Consider the following 23,848-nt stretch of genomic DNA (forward strand, 5'->3'; position numbering starts at 1 on the left):
AACAGAACTTCGGCCTACATTTTCCTGCTTTCGTTTCTGTGGTAATACAACAAATCGTGGTCATTGTGTGTTCAGTTCCGTTCGCTGAGGAAAACGAAACTTAGGCTGAGGAGCTGCGCGTGCTGGGCTGTGATTGGCTCAGGCTCGGGCTTAATGTGGCACGAGCTCGTATCTTTCATCATTTGGACTGAGGGCTCGACACGGACCACAGCTCAGGTACTCTTTCTTTACACTAAACTTGCACTTTGACTTGCTTCATGTTCATAAGTTAGCATTATAGCCTTTTCCTTAACATGTCAGCGTCAATTTATATTTTTTGAAAAGCTTTTGCACGACAGACACACAAAGAGCCAAATTTAAATTCCTTTTAGGGAATGAATTAAGCTGTCCAGTGTTTCCCACACATTTTGTTCAGACTATGGTAGTGCAAATACTTTCTACATTAATCATTATACATTTTGTGGAGTTTAAATGTCACTTATTGGATTATGGCTAAATAATTAATTATAAAATGACATAAAGCTAGCTGAAATTTAGTTTATTTGCATAATTCTTTCATTCTTCTGCAAATTAATTACAAATATTTGATCTTAAGGTATGCATAAAAAAAAATACATGATGTAACTTTTCTGGTGGAGGGTCTGCCACCTGCTCGTCTCCATGGAAATGTTAGTTCTTTACCAAAAGTTACATTCTTACTGTGAGCGGGTCAACGGGCTCACCTTTCCACAGATCTAACCTGTAACCTGACCTGGTGGCATCTCCTGCTTGTCTCCATGGAGATATATATGTTTCATGCCATACAGTGGAATATTCTAAAGCAATAACGTCTCGATGAAGACAAACAGGTGGCAGACGCTCCACCACTAAAGTATCTACAACTAAAACTAGTAAATAAACTGTCAGCTTTTCCCGGAGGCACACCGCAAATAAAAATCCATTCACAGTCATCACATGTCCGATTGGCATGCGCAGCTCCACAGTGCTAAAGGTGTCCACAAAAGCATTGTAGTAGTACTTCATGTTGTCATAGACAACTTGGATGGTGGTACAAAGAACAGTAGCAATGCTGGTGGTCATATCCTTCAGAACAACAGGCAGGGTGGTCATCTTCTCAGAGCCAGGAGGACAGAACTGGGTCTCCCTGAGCACTTTGATGGCAGCATCCAGGAAAGCTTGGACATTTTTCTGGAACTCAACAATGAAGTTGCGGAAAAAGATGAAGAGCTGGCTGAGCTGGACGTTGTAGTTAATGTCAGTGTTGTAGGCCTCATTGATTCTGGCCACAATAGTGTCTCTCCACTCCAGCACATTGCTTATCAGTAGGTTGTTATCAGTGAAGCTTTACAGAGAGGACAGGACAGCGGGGGACTTGAACTCTAACAGCATAGCTTTGGGGCCTCCATGTTGTAGGCCACCTGAAGAGTCATCCTATCACTGTCTGGGAGTGGAACGCAGTACCAGGATGTCAACATCAGCATCTGTGTTGTCTTTGTTCCAGCTTCGTGACCTTTGCTTTTCTTTGATGTTTTACTGCTAGTTATTTCTTCAAGAGTTGGATATATTCCCACAGCAGGTTCTCTCAGAAGTTCTTCCTTTAAGATTACCCCCTTCTCCTTGTAGTAGTAATCACGTCTTGATTATGTCTTGAATGATGGTCTGGTTTTCTCGAGCCTTCTTTGGATCTGTTTCTTCATGAAGTGCCTTATTTTTCCAGAACTCTATTAATTGGTTTAATGTGATTTAATTGGGACATTGTGATATTTTAGTATTTTGTTAAATTACCTTCTCAGCTGCTGTATACCAATTTGGATATTGCTTTGATTGTATTCAAGACATAGAGTCTATGATTTTTATAGAATAAGTCACTATTTAATAAACAGTTTACTTAGATAGCGTGCGAAATCTATCTAGGAGCCAGCATTGCCTTATTATAGTTCTTAATTGAGATTATTTATTTTATTTGTTTAATTATTTTATTATTATTATTTTTTAATTAACAATCTTAATATTTTCTTAATTTTATTTATTCATTATTATTTATTTTATAAATTTAACAAGCTTAGTATTTTCTTAATAACAGTTTTATTTCACATTTATTAAGCATTTATCTATATCTTCTAATAACATCTAATGATAACTGTTTTCTAAATTCTTATTTATTTAGTCAATTTATCTATATGAATAACACTTTATAAGAACTATACCCCATCTGGCCGCAACAAGATACAGTCACTAATAAATGCCATCCAATTTTATCCTAATTTAATCATTTCAACTGTCTCCTCTATTTTGTGTTTCAACATCCCAACTTGAGCTAGAAGCTGAAACAGGAGGATTTAAGGTCATGACCTTAGTGTTCCCTGTCAAACGCAAACACAACAATATAGCCATGACCAATATGGATCCTAAAGTTTAAAAGATAGCAATAAATGCAGCCAAAGTGTAAATAACACTTCCCTTCTTCTTTTAGATCTTTTAATATTTTTAGTGATATTTGCTAAATTTGACGGACACTGGTTTTTGCTTATATTTCTGGCTTTTTCAATAATTTCTCTCACCATTTCATTTTTTAGTTTTTTAATTATAGCCTCTAATTTTGTTTCTTGTGTGTATTTTGTTTCGGAAACTGCTCCAGTAGTAAGCGTAACTTTTTTCATACGAGTGCCACTTTAGGTTTTTTATCAATTGGACGTCAAACAGACTATTTTCACTAGTATTAATTCATGTCATACCGAGGTAAATAGGCTGTGGTTTAGTTAAATCTGTTAAGCCAATTCCATCTATTAATGCTTCTGTGTTACAGGGCTTGTATATAATGCCAATCTGAATTATTGACCCTTGATCAATTTTACAATGGCAAGATAATTCATGTCCATTCTGGGTGTAACTCATTTGGACAGGTTAGTTTCCTTGAGATCTTAATATGTTGATAAAAATTGCTGCTAGCATTACATATAGTTTTTTGGGTACCACATTTTTATGTAAACTTGATTAAAAGTTTTGTTTTCTTTTTAGTGTAAAGTTTAACCACTAAGTGTATTTTTTATAAAACTTGCTTTTTTTTCTCTCTTCGTGCTAAGTCATAAACACGGAAATGATTAACTTTGTTTCTAATCACACTTTACCTGATCAAAGTCTAAACTTGCTACTTATCATTAATTCCAGTGCTTTTTTTTCTCTCTTCGTGTTAAGCCATAAACACGGAAATAATTACTAATTTTATATAGTATAAAATTATAACGTAATTATTCACACAACGTCCCAAGAACACATCACATTAATTTAGCATTAAACCAATTGACAGAAATTCTATGAAAAAGGCCTCTGTCTTTCTGGAGATCTCGTGTTCGTTTTGCGATGTCTGTCTCAGGCGTTCTGTGGAGGAGATGATTCGCCTGTGCCTCCAGGATTCAAAGTATCACGTCGGGGGTCTCCAAACTGTCAGCTTATCCCGGAGGCACACCACAAATAAAAATCCAGTAGGCTCAAGTAGATCCATAAACCAGGTTCTTTATTCTGGCACAGGCATCATTCAAACTGATTCGACACAATCTCCTGATTTTACATCTCCAGAGTGGGCTCTATATACTAGTAGCACACGTCACATTCTCTTAATAATTAGCTTGGAATATACAGACATGTACATGTTATCTGGGTTCAATGAAGACACAGTGTGCAAAATGTCCATGTATGTTCCGAGTACATCATGACATCATCGTGGCACACTGGCACCCACGAAAACATACAGGTCAAAGTATAATATATCATGTTACATGAAACATTAATCTCACAAAACCTACAAACTCTCTGAATCCTCACCACCTAAACCCAAGCACCTGCTGCATCATTTATCAGCACTAGTGAGGACCTCAGAATTGCGTGGCTGAATATTAAAAGTATGACGCTTGGTGTAGATAAACAGAACTGTGTTGTGTGAAACTCTACATACCTATTTTTAGCTGTGTGGCTAGGATACATCCAGTGGTTGCCTGGAAATCCAGAATGATATTTGTCTGTATTTCTTTATACAATCACCACTCACTCTGTTGTGTCTTGAGCCAGAACCAAGCATGATTGTCCACTCCGATTTGTTTTTTTCAGTTATGCATGTGAAATGATTTTTTTCACCTCAGATTAACATTAAAGGTTTGTACTTTTCTCATTGATTCTGCATAAATCTGTCATGTTAGTCTATTTTTTTTTATTTTTTTTTCCTCCTAAGCAACCATATTTATTTTGATATGGATGGACCATGCCTGTTCCTGATGAGCTAATTCACGCTCATCTGAATTTGGAGTAATTCACCCTTGACCAGAGTCACATCACATACAAGTATAAGAAGAGTTTATTCTGGATCTCAGGCAAACCCAGTGTGGAAAGATTTGAACATTTGTAAATTAAAGCACAGTTATTTGGCTAAAAATGTCCAACGTAAATGGCTTATCTGCAAAAATGTTACTGATGTAGAAGTAAAAGTTAAAAGTATGCAAAAGAAATACTACTACAAATACAACTTACTGATCAGTGTTTTATGCTAAACTAGATCAGGTTTTATTGTTTAATGCTATTTTATGTTATTTCAAACCATAACCCACTTATCCTTAGAGCTAACGGCAAGCAGAGCATTGCTGTTGTGGGTGATAGTAGGTACAGAGAGAAGCAGAGACAACAGTGAAAAAAACAGAGATTTGGATGAGTGGGACTTGTGCTGTACTCCTATGACTTGAAAGTCACAAACATCAAAACTCCTCCCAAATCCACATTTCAAATAGATCAGTTAAGTTGGGCAGCACCTAGTGGGGACTTCAAGCTCCTGCAACCAGGTGTCTGAAATCAGAAACACTTGGCTGTAATCAGGGAAGTTCTGTGTGATGTCATGTAGGACTTGAAATTGCAGTGGCCAGTGGAGCCAGCACACACTGACTTTGAACACAAAGCTGCAAATGTTCCTATGTTTAGTCACTAAAAAGATGATTTAGTGTTTAGTTCCACTTTAAATGGAGCTAATTACGATTGCAGGGCAAGAATGGACGTGCCACATCCACAAAGTTACTGTACATTTTGAACTATATTTATGTGTTCATACACCATATGGACCCAAACAATGATAAGTATCATGTACACGTCTGTTGCACAAAATTCCATTCCAAATAAAATCAAATCTTTTACAGTATCAAATATTCCTTTTTAGAACTTAGAAACACCAAAATAGGGAAAACTAGGCACAATTTTTGTGTTGTTGTTTCTGGTGGATCTAATCACAAAGTTTAGTCAGTTCCTGTTTGTCTTTTCTCTTTCCTCAGATAGAATTTCAACAGATGGATGATGAGTGCAAAAGCAAAGAAGAAAAATCGGTAAGACGCCTGATTCTACTCTGGCCAGTACACATCACAACTATACGTGTAATATCTAGATATATATATTATTAATCATCAATACATGCATACGTGTTTTCGGGCAGTGTGGGGTCTAGGGGTCCTCAACAGTTGATTGTCCACTGCTTAGTTTCACCTTAGTACACTACTGCATGCATTACAATGGGATAGACACAATGCTGTGACAATGTTTTTGGGTTTTTTTTTGTGTTTTTTTTTAAAGTATGGGGAGGGCAAAAGAGGAGAGCGAGGGAAGAGGATGAGCAGGGTGTCAAGGGTCTAAAGGGGAGAGTGAGGGGGGAGGAGGGGTGGGTAGTGTGGAATTGTGGCATGGGTAATAAAAAGTATTAAAGGAGCATGTACCAACCTGTTTGAAAATGCGTGACTTAAGTTTAAATAAAGATGTTATGATACAATTGGATCCATTCATATGGGCACTATGTTTTAAGGAGAGCCTCCTCTGCCTCTGATGAGTGTCTTATATTGTGGTACATCCTCTTCAGTGTCAATGCTCTTCTGTGTTCAGGCGTCCCTTCGGGGCAACTGCCCCTCCATTTATTGACTATCTCAAAGACATATTGCGCCGGTATCCAGATGGTGGACAGATTTTGAAGGTACGTAAACTAGTGTTGTCAGGATACTAAAATTTCAAATTCAATTTCAGTGCTCAATACCGATTCCCATACCAAGATGATGATTAAAAAAAATTAAAAAACAAACACAAACACTATACAATAAAATGTCATTTTCAACATGAAATTGTAATTGTAGTAGGCAAGTGCTCGTCGAGAATTTTGGAAGTAAGCAGACTATAAAAAAATAAGAGATCTGAGGCACACTGACTTACAGTAAAAGTTCTTTAATAAGGCAAAGCATGGTGACTTTTTAAATCTCTCTTTGCCCCAAAGAAGTAGACCATTTGTGTGGTTGAAACACCTTGACATGTCCACTTTGCCTAAATAAAGGTCTTTTACTGTATCTCAGATCTCCTATTTTTTTGTATTAAATTGTCATTTCTTTTGTATTACCACATGGTTTTAAATCTGTGTAATCCCTTAGTCGTCCAGGTAGGTCCCATATTGGTCCATGGGTGTCTGCTAGTCTATGTGATCTGATACTTGTTTAAATACATCTCAAGATTATTCTAAAGCTGTTCAGGAAAGGTTCAACTTTCGACTTTCGACTTTTTAGTATCAATACTCGCTCAAATAATTATAAAGTTTTGATACTAGTTTTAGTACCTGGCTTTCAATATTTTTGACAACCCTAATAACTCAGCTAATTTGTTCATTTGCACATGTCTTAATGATCAGGTGAACAGGTGGGAGGACATAAAAATAAAATAAAAATTATAAAATTGGAATTGTTTGTAGATATGGGAGATATTGTCTATTCTAATGCAAATATTAAAACAATAATAATACATTAGGTTAAGATATATATATATATATATATATATATATATATATATATATATATATATATATATATATATATATATATATATATATATATATATATATATATATATATATATAAAATTTCACCTAGCCCAATAATATGCTAACCTTCACTCCTGAATATTTTCCTTTGTATTCAACAGGAACTGATTCAAAATGCTGATGATGCCGGCGCGACTGAAGTTATTTTTGTTCATGACAACAGAAGCTATGGGACAGACGACCTCTGGGCTGAAGGCCTGGCAAAGTTCCAAGGTGTGCATAGACTGGGTTTAAAGTTTTTGTCATCAAATATAAGATTAGTGCTTCTGTACCAAAAGTACTGTGTTGTACTAATCAATATCATGGCTGGTACTGACAATTAAAATACCAGCCCTCACAGACAAAACCATTTCATAATCGGCCTCAAATATTTATCTGTTTATTTTAGTTTCACAATGTCCCAAATGTTTATGTGCTCAATGATGCCCTCTGCTGTCATTGCCTTGTATTACATTATTATAATTAAATCCTTATTATTTATTTTGGGTAGATTTTCATTTGGGTGTGCCACAAAATTATTTTATAAACTAAATAATATCTCAATAACGACAAGTAGTTTATATGACCAAATAATATTATGAATTTTCCTTTTCTTAAGGTAAAACAGAATTAGTTAGTAGCCTCTATGTTTAATTCATAAAAATGATATTAAATAAATATTAACTTCACTAATCAGAGTGAGAGATCTGTGCTTTTAAGGTTCTTTACTCTTCATCATAATAAGTACAGAGTGAGACCTCTTCCAATTTCAATAGTTGATCTTTGACGTCTTTTGCCATCTAGTTTTATTTTCTTATTCACCTCACTCATTGGCAGCTTTACTTAATTAACTGAGCACATTGTGGAGGATCTACAGGTCTGATGCTGCCCTTTAAAGGTAAATGTAGTGTCTAATTTCATAAATAGGTTAAAAAAGCCAAACTTAATAATGCACTCTGCAGTGTATATTAAGCTCTGTGCATCAGGGTGTGCCCTGAGCACATCAGTCTCAGCTCCGACTGTCTTTAGCAGTCTGGTCAGAGGTGAGAGCAAGTGAATTAAAACTTTTTTGTTTTAATTGTCAGTCAATTAAAACAATCATTTAAATGTATTTTATATACTATAAATTGGTTGCACTCTGGAGCCCTGCAAAATATTGCTCAGTGTATAAGAAATAATATTAATCTCGGTTTAGTTTTCCATTTATTTATAGTAAAAAAAATAAATAAACATGTACTCATTTCTATGTGTCTTAAGGTCCAGCCTTGTATGCCTACAACAATGCCCAGTTTACAGATGAGGACTGGGAAGGAATCCAGAGTGTGGCCCGGAGTGTCAAGCGTGATGACCCCAATAAAGTAGGCCGCTTTGGGCTGGGTTTCAACTCTGTCTACCACATCACAGGTAACTTTCCCAAGACTTTTTTACATTGTGTTTTAAACTTAATTCAATAGTTGCACCAATTTCAAGAAAAATCTCCCCTGATACTGTTACTATAATCGACTGAACCTGTGTTGCCAGTGTCTTAACCTGCAGATAGAAAACACATACAAGTTTTTCTCATTCTTAGTCTGTGGACAGGCCATGCCTCATGTGAAAGCTCTGAACCGCCAGAATTCACTCACTGAGTTGCAGAGGCTGCACCAGCACTGATTAATGATTGGCTGCACTGAAATTGGCAACCCAAATGAGAGACTCATGTGAGGCTCTGAAATGATAATTGAGTGACAGCCCTGTTGCAATGGCAAGACTTCCTAAACAGAATGTGAGCACATTAGGAATGGGATGATATTGAAATTTGGTGTCATGATTATCTTGGTCAAAATAATTGCAATCAAGGATGACATCATGATAATTATTAAAAGGTGCTGACACTTTAAAATGTTATGGATACAAACAATTTTAATATTATGGAAAGGTTCCATATTTAAACAACTGTTATAGTATTGCACTTTGTTATAAGTGAAAACAACAATCATCTAGAAGAGATCATGGACAAATAGTTTTTTCTGCACATTCTGGGCGATTATCAGGGATTATATAAAATGTCCCACAAACAATTATTGTCTACCCTTTTCATCACGATAAACAATATTGTTTATTTTCCCATCCCGAGAGTATATTTACTTGTTTTTTGTGGTTATAGTCTTTTAAACATTTGCAAAGTCATCAGTAAATAACCTCTGTTCTCAAGTAATTGTTGTGTTTTCTTAGTTCCAGGGTATTCGCCAAATAATTAAAATTTTAAATTTTTTTTTTAAAAAGACAATTTTATCAACACCAGTTCCCCCTCATATTTAGCAGGAATCGCAATATTTCCTTCTTTTTTATTAAATATATCAATACCTGTCTATATGTTATTAACAATATCAACATATTGTGGCTAGCATGCTTTACAGCAAGAAGGTTCCAGGTTCAACTTCCAGGCCACCTGGGCCTCTGTGTGGAATCTCCACATATCTGGGTGGGAGAGACTGAATTTCGCGCGTAATGGAATTTTCCCTAATAAGGGATTAACAAAGTATACCTTACCTTATTTCAACATACAGTATTACCACAGTACCTACCTCACATTATACTCTTTATTGCTGTGCACTGGGGAAGATAAATGTGTTGAAGAGATCCTACTTTTTTTCCTAAAATACCCTGATTATTTGTATTTTTTTTCACAGATATGACCTGTATATTCAGTGCAGGTCACCTGGGTATGCTGGACCCTCAGGAGAAGATATTTGATGATAAAAATGCAGGTTGCCAGTGGTCTTTGGATGATGAAGACGACCAACAAGCTCTTACAGAGATGCAAGACCAGTTCCAACCTTTCCGAGACATTGTTGCACTTATAAGTGGACAAGAGTGGACCAGAATTATCCAGGAAGATCAGAATTTCAATGGCACCCTTTTCAGATTCCCCTTACGCACGGAGAAATCACAAATATCCGACAATCTTTACAGTTATGAGAGAGTTGTCGATCTTTTTGGCAGTTTCATTGTTGATGCAGACCTAAGCCTTCTCTTCCTCAAAAGTGTCTCATCCGTTTCTCTTATACACGTCGATGCTGAAGGCTCTGTCTCTACTCAATTAGAAGTGAAATCCACAGCCTCACAAGATGTCAAATTAGAGTCATTTAAGGATGCCACCGAAGGATACACAACAATGAAATCCATTACTCTTAAGTCAGACGAGCTGAAAGAAACCAAGTGGCTTGTCACATCTTGCACTCTGAAAGAAGGCCACATGGACAAGCTTGATTACCTCGCGGAAAGGCTCAAGTTTGTTCCTCGGGTGGATTTGGCATTCCCTTGCAATGACAATGTAGACTGTAGTAAAAGTAGACTGTGTTGCTTTCTCCCTCTACCAAACAATGACTCAAACAAGACAGGCCTCCCAGTTTATGTCAACGCATACTTCGGCCTTACAGACAACAGGCGAGAGATCAAGTGGCTAGAAGAAGACCAGATGAACGACGAACATGCCATCTGGAATGAGCTGCTCATCAAGGAGGTGCTTCCAGAGGCATTCCTCACAATTTTTCAAGATGCCATCAGACTTTTCCAAGACTACGTCCTACCAGTGAATTCCATCTACAGTCTCTGGCCCGACCTATCCCAAGTACAGCACAAGGAGAAGTGGCATGCAGTGGCCTTGGATGTCCTCACTCAGTTGTTTGATCAGAATATTGCAGTTCTGTCTCTTGCTAAAGATGAAAGGCAGTTCATCACACTGTCTGAAGCTGTGTTTCCATGTAATGGCCCAACGCCATCGGACACTCTAGCTGCCATCAAGAGAGTCCTGGTGTCCCGGGATGAGAACCTGGTGACTTTATCAGACAGTGTTACCAGAGCTTTGAAGGCAGCTTACCCAGGCTTTAGCTCTCTAACCCACGTGACTCCAGCCTTCCTGAGGGACATTCTTCACAGCACTGGTGTTGAGGACATCTCTGATCTAGACAGGCGGACTTTGCTGGAGTACGTCTTGAGTGATGGACAATATGCAGAACTCCATGGTCTACAACTGCTCCCTGTCAGTGACGGCTCCTTCAAATCCTTCACCAACAGAGAAGAGGACACTGTGTTAATCGACAGCAAGGAATTTCCAAGGTATTTCCACTTCTGTTGGATTTTGGGGGCAAACTTTTATTCATAAATTATATTTTATTAAAGGCATATAGGAGGATTTTGCTGGAATTTAGTACATGTACCAGATTGTCCCTCCTGTCCCCACCTTCCTCCTTCAGTCTCTGCTCCACTCGTGCAGGCGTCTGTTAAGTCTCATGGGTTCTGTTTACTTTTATTGTACTAGTTGGGACACCCCTGGTATAGGCCCTTTTCACAGAGCCACTTGGCTAGTTCCAGTTCTTTAAAAAAGTGCAGAGCACCATTCATTCTCTATAAGGATTTAGCTCAGTCTTCCTAAAATAAATTCAAATATCAGAGAGCGGACAGCGAGTTAAGACCGTTACAAAGCTAATGTTAGCCTCATCTAAATAAAAAATAGAACATTAAACAACTTTAATGAAAATACATCTAATGACAAGTTGATTGTTTTTCTGTGCAAAATCATTCAGACAGTGCTATTTTAACATCACTAATTCATTTTCATTTCAGTTAGCATTACCTTCAAGATCCAAATCCCTACTTTTCTAAATAGAGAAGCTTCCTCCAGTGAAGTATTTACATTGTAGTAAAGTTCTTGACATGCTGCCTGTATCTGTAACTTGCTGTCTGCTGCCTCATATTTAAATATTGATATATTTTAGTATGACTCAGCTAATTTCCAATACACATTGAATAGAGTTCCTGCTCTATTCACTGCGTATTGCACTTTTTGAGGAAATCGGAACTGGCCAGGCAGTTCTGTGAAAAGGGCCTATTTATGAAACCCTTGAGTCATCATATATTTTGGACACTTTAAAGGTTTAGAAATTGTAGTTTTGCGCAACATGCTGTATATATATATATATATATATATATATATATATATATATATATATATATATATATATATATATATATATATATATATATAATTTTATTTATTTATTTTTTGCAGAACCTTACTTCCATTCTGTCAAAGCCTGTTCATACCAGATAGCCTCAGTCCAGAATGTGTTTACCACCTGAGGCAACTGGCAGAGCAAAGTAAGAATATATACAACATACAATTTGTTCAGTATCTCCATTTAAGAGTCATTTTAACTTACATTTTTCTTTTTGCAGAGCTGTACATGATCATTGACATCGATGAAGACCAGGTGTTGAGATACACAAGAAGTCATTTGCCTGAGGAGTGGAATAAGACAGAAAACAGCCTTGTAATATGGGAGGTGAACAGTGATCGGCATCCCCCACTGAACTGGTTACAAGAGTTCTGGAGATTTCTCAACAGTCATTTTATGGAGCTCAATTGTTTGACTGGACTGCCCTTAATACCAGTTAACACAGTGTCTAGAAGCCAACCAGTCACACTTGCTAAAATACAAAGTAGTCCAACTTTGATTTTTGAGAAAAGTAAACAAGTGGCCTTACCAGATAATATCATTCAGATGATTAACAAAGTTGGAGGCACAGTGGTGAAAGAAAATAATTGGCTAAAGCATGAAGACCTAGATTCTTATGTCCTGAGTCCATCTCCACAACATGTTCTACAAGTGTTTGTAAATTTACAATCCCAGCAAGTGGTCAAAGATTTGATGACCGTTCCTAAAAAGGCTTTAGAGGAGCTAAAGGAGTACTTCTCTAAAATTGATGCTCTCTCAAGCTGTGAAAAAGAATTTCTCTTGCAGTTACCTTTGTTCCAGACCATGGCAGGAGAGTACACCAATGCTCAATCCAAACAGGCTGTGCTGTTAATCTCTGGGCTCACAATACCTGTAGATTTGCCCCTGCCTGACACAGTGGTGAAGTGTGCTAATGAGGCAGATCGCAGACTTCTTCAGCTACTCAAGATCACCCTCTTGGACACAGCGCAAGCAGTCAACTTTCTGATGGACAATGTGGAGAACAGAGCAGGCGGCAAAACAGACACTGAGAAAATCATGACATGGATCTTAGATCATGGAAACATCCTTTTCTATCAAAATCCAAATTTAAAAAGACGATGCACACATCTGTCTTTCATTGAAATTAATGGAAAGTTAAAAAAAACGTCCTGTCTTTATGACCCTAGAGTTAATTCTTTTAAAGTTCTATTTGAAGATGATTACTTCCCACCGGCTGTGTACACAAAGACACAACAGATGCTTGCAAGCTTGATTGATCTTGGATTAATTCATAAAGAAGTGGACATGTCTCCTGAGCACTTGTTGCATGCCGCCACAATAGTTGAAAAGCTTACAAGTTGCAATAACCAAGAGGCTCGCCAAAAAGCACAGGCATTACTGAAAATCTTGGATTCCACTGATTTATTAGAGGATTTTACTCATGACCAGACTGAGCAACTGAAAAGGCTTAAATGGGTGCCAGTGACAAATCCAAAGGACAAACAAAAAATCTCTGTACAAAATGGTTTCTCCTGTCCAGAGGAGATGAGGCACAGCATGTATGAAGACATAGTTGGGTATGTGATGCCCATGGAAGGAATGCTTGGTGAAAACATTTGCAGCAAACTCGGCCTCAAACAACCACCACCACCTGGAAAAGTAGTGGCAAATCTTTCAGTCCTTATATCCAAAGCCAAGGAGCTCGATAGTCCTGACACAAATGTGGATTTTAAAAAAAAGCTTCGAAGCATTTATGGACATATGCAGAAGTCCATCCACGAATACACCACAATAATCAGCAAAGATACTAGATGGCTTTGGAATCGCAACCAGTTTATGGCTCCCAGAGAACTGGTTCTAAACTTTCCCGATAATCTAGACCTGAGCTCTCAAATTGGTAAAGTTCCAGATGAATTTCTTCCATACAAACGTTTGTTCCAAGAGTTTGGACTGCGTGAAGAACTGACAGATGAAGAAATCATTGAGTTACTTTACAGGATTAAGCAAACCATTGAAGGCCGAGAAGCGGCAGTGGCAACATCTTCTGAGGTTAAAGTATCTATTGATATTCTGAACTGGATTTGGAGAGAGAAGAAAGAGGTTTCTGACGATGTCCCTGTGCCAGTCATTTTACAACATGGACAATACACACTTAAACCAAAGTCAGCAGCTGTTTTCTGTGACTTGAGCAAAAATTGCTTGAAAGAACTTGAGTGCAGCCAAGAAGAAATGTATGTAGTTTATGAGGAGATGCCAATAGCAACAGCAGAGTGGTTAGACATTCAACTCCTGAGTACTTGTATTTTGGATCCAAAATCAGTGGGAATCGAACAATGTGGGCAAACGGAACCAATAACAACACGAATCAAAAACATTCTAAAAGAATATGACGAAGAAAGTGATATTTTCAAAGAGATCATTCAAAATGCTGAAGATGCTGGGGCACAAACATGTAAATTCTTATTGGATTTTAGAGTTCACAAAGATGACCCTGAAAGTCTCATTGACCCGAACATGAAGTTGTGCCAGGGACCCTGTGTGTGGGCCTACAATAATGAGCAGTTCTCGCCTGATGACTGGAAAAATATAGTGAAAGTGGGCTCTGCCTCAAAGGAGAACATGGTGGAAAAGATTGGTATGTTTGGACTTGGATTCAACACCGTGTATCATGTCACAGACATTCCCTCCATCCTCAGCGGTAGTACACTTCTCATACTTGATCCAAATATTACGCATCTTAAAAAACGCATCAAGCACAAATCAAATCCTGGCATCAAGCTGGAGCTGTCTCGGCAGAGTCTTTTTCAGTGGTTTCCTGGCCAGTTTGCACCTTATGAAGGTGTTTTTAACTGTACTTTCTCTGGTCAAACCCCTAAACACTATCCTGGCACCCTCATTAAATTACCATTCAGAACTAAAGAGGAATCACTTTCATCAGAAATAAGCTCCAAGGTTTATTACAATCAAGATATTTTGGCTTTTCAAAAACACTTTACCAAAGACTCGCCATTGCACCTGATCTTTCTTAAAAATGTTAGCACTGTGGCTCTACAAACTGCCTCGAGCTTGTCTTCAACTCCACTGACAGATGGAGATATTACAGATATTTTTACAGTCTCCAAAACCACACTGTGTCGTATGAATATTCCAGAGGAAGGTTGTGCGTTGATGTCGCATGTTGAAAACATGTTAATGCAACTTGACAGGAAATACAAAGACGTCATCGACTGCAGCAATGTGAACATTGTGGAGATAACGTGTCAGCAATCAGGGGAAACACAAGTCCAGTGCTGGCTTCTCAGTAGTTGCTTTGGAACAAAAGAGTCATTAAAATTGGCCATGGGGAAAAACAAAAATTTTGCATTTTCATTGCCAGCTGGTGGTGTTGCTGTGCCTTTGCAATGTAACCATGAAACTAAAACGTTTGAAGCATCACAAACAAACCTTGCCGGCAAGGCATTTTGCTTTCTTCCTCTTTCCATTGACACTGGGCTACCATTCAATGTAAATGGAACATTTGCAGTGACAAGCAACAGAAAAGCTCTTTGGGAGAGTGGAGTTAAACATGAGTGGAACAAGTCTCTGCTGCAGGACCCAATCGTCTCTGCCATCATCACTGCACTACTGGCTCTTAAGAATATGTCACAAAATAAGCAACTGGACAGGTATTGCTACCACACTTTCTGGCCTCACAGGGAGCACGTAAGTGAGAATTTTAGGCCACTGGTTGATGCCTTTTATTCTACTATTTCCCAAACTGGCAGTGCCCCAAAGCTTTTCAGTGATGGTGATCATTGGTTCTCTTTGGAGAATACACTCATTTTCCATGAAAGTATAGAGGAAGATCAGAACATTTTCCCACTTGTACTGCAGGTGTGCCAGAAACATGTCAAATCCAGTCATGCAGTTTCACTGCCAAGTGGGATACGGAATAGCTTCAAACAGGCTGGCCTTGAAAAGGCCCTTCAACAAAAGACTTGGAACTGGGAGAGGTTTTACAAAGAAGCAGTTTTTCCCAATCTGGCCCAAATTGATCCTGAATGGAGAGATACACTGATGCTACATGCCATTCACCTCAACACAGAAGAAATTGACTCTCTTTTGGTTGCATACCCATGCATTCCCACTACCAGTGGACAGCTGCAGTATATCCATAACCTAGTCAACCCAAATGGCAAAGTGGCCTGCCTGTTTGAGCAAGAGGAAGGTCGCACACTTGGAGGGACCATAAATGACTTTTCCTCCTTTGAAAATGTTTTACGCCTACAGAGACTTGGAATGGCAAGTGATATGCTTTCTTTAGAAGACATAGCTAAGAAAGCAGAAGCAGTCAATACAATCTGGCTCAATGACAAAAACAAGGCATATGAACACATAAAATGTCTTTTGGACCTTCTGAAGCATTACTTGGACAATGAAGACTCTCCTTTCTGGGAAGCTTTGAGAGCCATTCCATTTGTGCCAGCATTTTCACCTGGGGATACAACAATGAAAAGAGAGGTGATGTTGCAAAGACCTGGTGATGTTTTTGCTGACAGATGTGCTCTTCTTGTTAACATGACAAAGCCTGTTTTGCAGCTTTCTAATCTTAAATTACATTCATCTGATCCAGTTCTGCAGATGTTGGGGGTAAATGACAACCCAGGCCCTGAAGTGGTGCTTCAGCAGCTAAAAGAAGCACAAGCACAGTGTCAGTCTTTGGACAGTTCAGTGCTGCACAAAATGGCCAGTGAGTGTTACAAGTTTCTAGATCACCATCTGTGTGATTCAGATGAAGACATGAGAAATGTTATTTTGCAGAGTGCAAAATCATGTGCATTTGTCCTTGTTGATGATAAATTTGTCAACATCAACTGTGTAGCTGAAACTGCAAGGTTTGAAGCCAGACCCTATCTTTATGCACTCCCCCATCAATTTACACATTTTAGAACACTATGGGAAATGGTTGGTGTGGAAAGAGAGTTTTCTATTTGCCAATATATGGAGGCCGTGAGGAGCATCAACTCTAAACACAGAAATAGACCATTACCAGTTAGTGATCTGTCAATTTGCCTCACTATTTTGAACAGAGGAATTTATGAAACTGGGAAGAGACTGGAGAACTGCCTTGTGCCCAATAGAAAAGGCATTTTACAACCTGCACACACCATGTTCTATAATGACAGTCCATGGATGCCAGTCCAAAAGGGAGTCACCTTTTGTCATGAAAACATATCACGAGTAATGGCAATCCACTTGGGAATCAAAACAACTAGGCACCACACATTGATGAGTAATACTGTTGAAAACATGTCACCATTTGCCTTTCAGTTTGAGCAGCAAGAAGACTTAACAGTTCGAATCAGAAATATCATCTCAGCCTATCCAGCGAAAAAGGACATTCTTAAAGAACTTATCCAAAATGCTGATGATGCAGGGGCAACAGAAATCCATTTTGTTTGGGACAAAAGGCAGCATAGCAATGTAAAGACATTTGGGGAGAAATGGAATGCTCTGCAGGGCCCAGCTCTGTGTGTGTTCAACAACAGAGTCTTCTCTGATGCCGATTTAAAAGGTATTCAGCAGCTGGGAGAGGGCGGGAAGCACAACTCTCCAGGAAAGACAGGAAAGTATGGGCTTGGATTCAACTCTGTTTACCACCTGACCGACTGCCCCGCCATCCTTACTGGAGATGAGTTACTCTGCATATCTGATCCCAACCAGGAGTACATTGAGAGTACTTCAGATATTTCACCTGCTGGAATTGGTTATAATCTAGTTGATGCTTTTAAGGAAATGTACATGGATGTCTACAGAAGTTTTCTTCCAGATATGTTTTCTCTGAGCGAAGGCACCATGTTCAGGCTGCCCTTAAGAACAGTTGCCATGGCAAACAGTTCCAAAATATCCCATGAGAGTGTGACAGAGCAAGACATGAAAGAACTGTGCTCTGCTCTATCTGAGGAACCCGAGGGACTTATTCTGTTTCTGAAATCTATCAGCAAAATACATGTTTATGAAGTTGACAAATCCGGGGATGTACAAATGATATATGCAGTAGAAAAAAGCCAAACAAAGTCAAGTATCCAGAAAAAAGAAGCATTTGATGAATGTAAGCAACATGCCCTCATAGCACATACACCAGTTGATCAAAAGGTGGTCTATGGGACAGTTATTTCAACATCACAAAAAAGAACAAGTAAATGGATAGTTGCAGAAAGGTTTGTCAGAAGTACAGATGGTGAACAAAAAATGGCAACGGACAAACTTGCTCAAGCCACAGTAGCAGTACGTTTTAAGAATGAACCAATAAGCTCGACCCATTTTAAAGGTGAAGCATTTTGTTCACTTCCTTTGCCTGGTCACACTGGATTACCAGTTCATGTCAATGCCAACTTTGAGGTGGATTCTTCACGAAGAAACTTGTGGAAAGAAGATACCCACAGTCAAAAAATGAAATGGAATGAGTATTTGAAACAGAAAGTCATAGCTCCTCTGTATGCTGACCTCCTGGATCACCTCCATAGTATATTCAAAATTAAGCAAAACTACAAGACAAAAATTGAACAAATTCTCAATGAATCTTACTTGTGTTTTTTCCCAATAGTAAGCAAAGATGTTAACCCAGACTGGCATGAGATGGTGCACGAAGTGTACAGATCAATCAAAGAAAGATCTCTGGATGTGATTCCTGTCTTCAAACCACAAACAGCAACACAAGCAGCTGGCAAGCTGAGTAGTCCAATTAAAGTATATTATTTTGACTGGTGTAGCATTACAGAAACAGATCCAACTCAAATACCTTACCTTCCTCGTGAAATTAATGAACAAATCAACAGCATTTTGGAAGATGTGGGAATGAGGCTGGTGCCTTTAAGCATGCAAAAGGTGTGGAGTAGTTTTCACTTCGCTGGAATTGAACTGGACTATGTGACTCCCTCAACTGTGCAGACATTCCTGAGAGCTAAACCCCTCAATGATCCATCACAGACAGAAAAACAGCTGCCTCTCCCTGTATCACAGACTCTAATCAAGGATGGTAAAAGATGTGCTAAGCTCTTGGGGTTCTGCCTCAAAGATCTAGAAGCAGTTGAAGAAAAAGACATTAAAGGTGACCCTAGCATTATCCATGGACTTCCACTGCTTCTAACAAAGGACAAGGTTCTGAGAGCATTTAACCTGAACTCTCCCAAAGTTGCTTCATTGTACGACCAAGTGTTTATTGGCCATGAACACCAGTTTGCAGATTATGAAACCAACAGAATGTGCATTTCCACTCTTACAAGATTTGGCTTTGTCAAGATGTTAACAATACTTAGTGCAGCAGAATACCTGAAGCCCTTGATTGAACATTTTCTTCAAACATGTGAAGCTGACCCAAACAAAAAGCTATATATCCCAAGTGAAAATATGTTGGTATGGTTGAAATATCTTTGGAGGTTTATTATCAGTCAACTCACATCTTCCAAATGTAGCAGAAATGATCTGACATTAGGGGCTGTCAAGCAGCTCTACAGTGAGTGCTGCATTTTGCCTGTCATTTGTCCACAAAACAAACAGAAATACTTACAAATGATGAGGGACATGCCAAGTGTAATTCTGTTTTGTTCTGACATGGACGTTTCAAAGTCCATGTTTCGACTTGGCTTTATGAAACTGAACACTTCATTTTTCAAAGACATGGACCGAGAGCTGTATTCTCATTTCTCTTCAGAGCTTTTGGATGTCACCAATAGTAGTTCTGTTTTGGATCAACTCTACAACAAAAACATTTTGGAATTTTCACAGCTGTCAGCAAGCGAACTGAGTGAACTCCAGAGCTTCTTGAATTCTGGTGTTTCAAAAGCCAAAAACAAACAGGATTATCAAAGAAAGTTCAAATCCTTGCCTTTGTTTGAAACGATAAACCATGAGCGTGTCAGGATTGATGGTTCAAAGCATGTGTATGTCCTCAGTATGACTGAAATGACAAGATTTCCAAACTTGTTCAGGCTGCCAGAGACCTCTGCCATTTTCCTCAAAAACAGTCTTGAAAACATGCAGCTCTCACAAACACTGAACATCCAAACGCTTTCTGATTTGGACTTTTTTGTTCAGTTCTTGGTGCCGGTGGTCCATAAACTCACAGAATGCCAGACTCTAGACTGTCTCAAACTTTTGCTTTCCTTACAACATCATTACGACTTTCCCAAATCAAGGGGACAAATAGTGTCCACATTTAAAAATGTGAGACTGATTCGGAGTTCTCTTGGACAGTTACAATTGGCAAGCTATTTCTTTGATGATGGTGTTGAACTCTTTAAAGTTATGCTACCAAAAGAAAGATTTGTGCCCAAGACATTTTGGGATGAGATAACTGAAAACAACCCCTGCAGAGTCACTGATTTAAAAGCTTTACTGAAAGAGCTCGGACTTAGGCACACTGTTTCTGCAGATGACATAATAGGATTTGCACATGAGGTAGAGAAACAAGTGAAAATCAAAGGACAACTGGATGATCTAAAAAAGAAATCCTATATCATTTTCAGAGAAGCCCTACAGTTTGCTGAAAACACAGAAAACAATGGAAAAAAGTTGCTTCAGAATTTAGCTCATGTTAAGTTTATTTTCCCTGTAAAAATCAAAACAGAGTTGTGTAATTACCACCCTGCTTTTACCTCTGAGAACACTGCTGTTTCCATCAGTGGATCTTTGATTGAAGGTGAAAAAAGAGATGAAGAACTTATCTGGTCTTCAATGGCTATCATACATGTCCCAGTGTATAAGTCAAAAGCAATTCAACAAATGTTGTCCTGTGCAGGAGCATATGAAAATCCTCTATCAGAAAATGTTGCAAAAAATTTGCAAAACATATGTCTGTCACCTTGTCAAAATGAGAAGACGATCCAGATCCGAGCCAGGGTGTTCCAGTCTTGTTACGCTTTCCTGCAGATGACGCCCTTTAAAAGTCAATGGCTGACTGGACTTCCTGTTGTGCTGGTTGAAAAAAACAAGAAACTTGTAAGGATTGAAGATGTGTGTTTTTCTCTTCATTATGACAATGACTTCAGACCCTATCTGTACAAAATCCCTCCAGAACTGGCAATTTACAAGGATTTTTTCACAAAAATTGGTGTAAAGAATGAACCCTCTGCAGTACAGTTTTGTAATGTTTTGGCAGCAGTACATAGCGAGACAAATAATAAACCAAACCTACAAGCAAACCAACTGAAAACAGTGAAACGTGCTGTCCAACAGCTGTTTAATCTTGTGAAACAGCAGAAAGAATGCCTGGATGATATAAAGGTATTGTATCTTCCTGGTGTAAATGAGAAATTAATGGAATCACACAAACTTTACTACAATGACACACTTTTTGAAGCTTCACGATTAGAACAGGCTCTTCCAGAGAAGTTTGTGTTACTCGAGAAACTTAGTAATTGCCATTTTAAAGATGACATTTATGTACACCACAAGCTCATAAAACTACTGCCACAGAGACTTCAGCCACAAATGCTGTCCCAAATCACTGAGGAGAAAGTAGTGGAGACACAAATGGAGCTCTGTGAAAGAAACTGTACGTTTAGTGGCTTCTTTGAAGAACATCTTTCCTCTTCAGTATTTCAACATGGCCTAATCTGTCTGATCCGAGCTGAGTCAGAGGGGAAAATCCCACAGGAGAAGGCCGTAGAAATGTGCAACAACATATTTGGCAGAATACAGATTGTCTGCTGTCAAAGTCTGCAGACAGAGCTTTGGCTGGGGAAACAACAGCTGCCAAGCACTGCTTCAGAAACAGAGGTCTATGTCAATAAAGGGCAACAACACTGTATTTTTTACTTACTACACAATGATATGGATCCTGTAGGCATGTTTCAAGTCTGTCAAACATTGGCAATGGAAATCAACAGCCTGTTAGGCAACATACTGGAATCAAACAGCTTAATGGCCTGTTCATCCCTCATAATGTGTGATAATCTTGAACGAGTGAGAAAAATTTTGGCAAAACACAAAATCCCTGACAGTGTCGAAGTTGAAAGGTTACACTTCAGTCCACCAGCACCAGGAACAAAGATCCCTGAAGAATGGCACGATGCTTTGGACATGAGCATTCTCAATAACTTTGAGGAGGGGGAGTATGTTGGATATGATTCAAATGGAAAATATATCTATGCAATTATTGTTGAAGAACTACCACGGAACACTGGGCAACTCACGCAGAGATATAAAATAGACATCGGTGAGGAAGAGCCAATCGAGGTCGGTTTTCTTGACTTGTACCAATTTAAACGTGAGACGCAACCAACACCATCATCTAGTTTGGAGCTCCAGCTTGTAGAAGGTGCAACCCCCCATTTCTCCCAACAAAACACAAGGTCCTCATGTACATCTGTTGAAGAGGCTAAAAAGGAAATTGACAAAAGTTTGAATGAAGTTTGGACTCTTCCCACTGAGGAGCGAAAAAAAGCCATCAAGCGGCTGTATCTGAGGTGGCATCCAGATAAAAACCTGGACATTCCATTGATTGCCACAGAGGCCATTAAGTATCTACTGAACCGAATCGATGAACTCACAAAAGGCAAATGTAGATCTTCTGGCTCCAGCTCCTCCTCTTCGTCTTATTCAAGGGGACACACCAATTTCCGAGACTTTTTTCATCAATGGGATGAAGAGGCAAGACATCACAGAACCAGTCGAGAGCGATTTCACACTGGCCGCCATTCTTACAACTTCTGGACCTTCAACAATAATATACCACGACCAGACAAAGAGGAGGCCAAGCGCTGGTGCAAGCAAGCACAGTGTGATCTTAATGCAGCCCACAATGACACAGAAAAGGGGACAACCGAGTGGTGTTTGTTCAAGGTTCATCAGGCTGTGGAAAAAGCTCTCATTGCTGCTTCTTATCGGAACAATGGGAAGCACCCAAAAAGCAGCATCATTTCAACCATGGCCTTGAAAGTGTCCTACTACAGTCCCAGTCTCCGAAGTCTTCCACAGCTCGTGACATATGTGCAGGCTCTGGGCGTGGATCCCAAAACAACCCAGTACCCCGATTGTCACCCGTTTCCACACATCCCCAATGGACAGTTCCAAGAGGCGAATGAGAGACAAGCACTGGACAAGGCATCGGAAATTCTTACTCAAGTGGAAGCCTATGTGAATCACTGAATTAAGTGACTCGTCAAGAGTAACAAGTAAACTAGTGTTGGCCATTATTGTCAGTTCACATGTCATCTCTGTGGTGGACTAATGCCAATATCTCAACTTTGTGAACATTTAGTACTTAAAGAACTATTTCTATACACACACAAAAAAAAGAAAGAAAGGAAAAATCACTGCATACACAGCATAAATATAGCACATGGTAATACAATAACTTTAGGACCAAACAGTTAATTAGATAAATGACTTTGAAGCCAGTAAAGTTACATTGTTGATTGAAAATCAGTAAACTTATTAAATATTGTTTAAAACTTGCCTCTTTGTCTTTGCCTCTCTGTTCATTTTGTTTAGATATTACCACTTTAAGGGTTTTGTGTACAATCAAATTATATGGGCTATTATAATGATTTAAAACTATGATTTTTTAAAATATTATGTATCCATTTGGAGGTTTTCTTTCCTTGCAGGTTTCCTTTTATACACGGGCTACTGGGCTAAGAGCAAAAGTCAGTAGTTAACAGTCACATTTTGGAATGTGGTGGAAAGGTATATCTGAGTGATTTATTAAAATCTGACTGACTTATGTCATCACACAAAGTATATCCTCCCTTAAGTTCATACTGACAGATCTGTAATATGTTAATAGTTTGTTATATGAATGCAGCCTATGCAAAAAAAGTAACATTTCTTTATACATAATACCTCATTCATAAAAATACATCACAAATCCTGTTTAAGTTAAAATCATTTTTATTAATTAAAAAAATGTGTTATGAAAATAATGACAATGCAACCTCATTTCTGTCTGTTCTTTCTTAACAAAGTGTGTGCTGAAGGAAGCAACAAGAGCTGGTCACAATCACATAACAGTCCGGAGGTCCCT

General features: G+C 38.6%; 1 protein-coding gene across 2 annotated transcripts; it reads left to right on the forward strand.

The window, feature by feature from the left end:
- The first annotated feature begins 191 nt into the window (after positions 1 to 191).
- On the forward strand, positions 192 to 23,280 carry si:dkeyp-118h9.7 (sacsin). Of its 2 annotated transcripts, none has more exons than XM_033986380.1 (8): positions 192 to 216; positions 5,307 to 5,357; positions 5,905 to 5,992; positions 6,982 to 7,093; positions 8,117 to 8,263; positions 9,532 to 10,960; positions 11,913 to 12,001; positions 12,080 to 23,280. In XM_033986380.1, the coding sequence occupies exons 2-8, from the start codon at positions 5,326 to 5,328 to the stop codon at positions 22,969 to 22,971; spliced, it is 12,789 nt and encodes a 4,262-aa protein (XP_033842271.1). In that variant the 5' UTR covers positions 192 to 216; positions 5,307 to 5,325; the 3' UTR covers positions 22,972 to 23,280. The 2 variants fall into 2 exon arrangements, with proteins under 2 accessions (XP_033842271.1, XP_055086753.1); XM_055230778.1 differs by having other exon boundaries at positions 203 to 216; positions 5,311 to 5,357.
- The last annotated feature ends 568 nt before the right edge of the window (positions 23,281 to 23,848 follow it).

Source organism: Periophthalmus magnuspinnatus, chromosome 21 (assembly GCF_009829125.3).
Source record: "Periophthalmus magnuspinnatus isolate fPerMag1 chromosome 21, fPerMag1.2.pri, whole genome shotgun sequence".
Classification (NCBI taxonomy): domain Eukaryota; kingdom Metazoa; phylum Chordata; class Actinopteri; order Gobiiformes; family Gobiidae; genus Periophthalmus; species Periophthalmus magnuspinnatus.

Coding starts and splice junctions, on each gene's coding strand:
- si:dkeyp-118h9.7 (XM_033986380.1), top strand. CDS start 5,326: ATGATGAGTGCAAAAGCAAAGAAGAAAAATCG. Junction 5,993..6,981: donor ATGGTGGACAGATTTTGAAG/GTACGTAAACTA, acceptor TGTATTCAACAG/GAACTGATTCAAAATGCTGA. Junction 12,002..12,079: donor GAGGCAACTGGCAGAGCAAA/GTAAGAATATAT, acceptor TTCTTTTTGCAG/AGCTGTACATGATCATTGAC.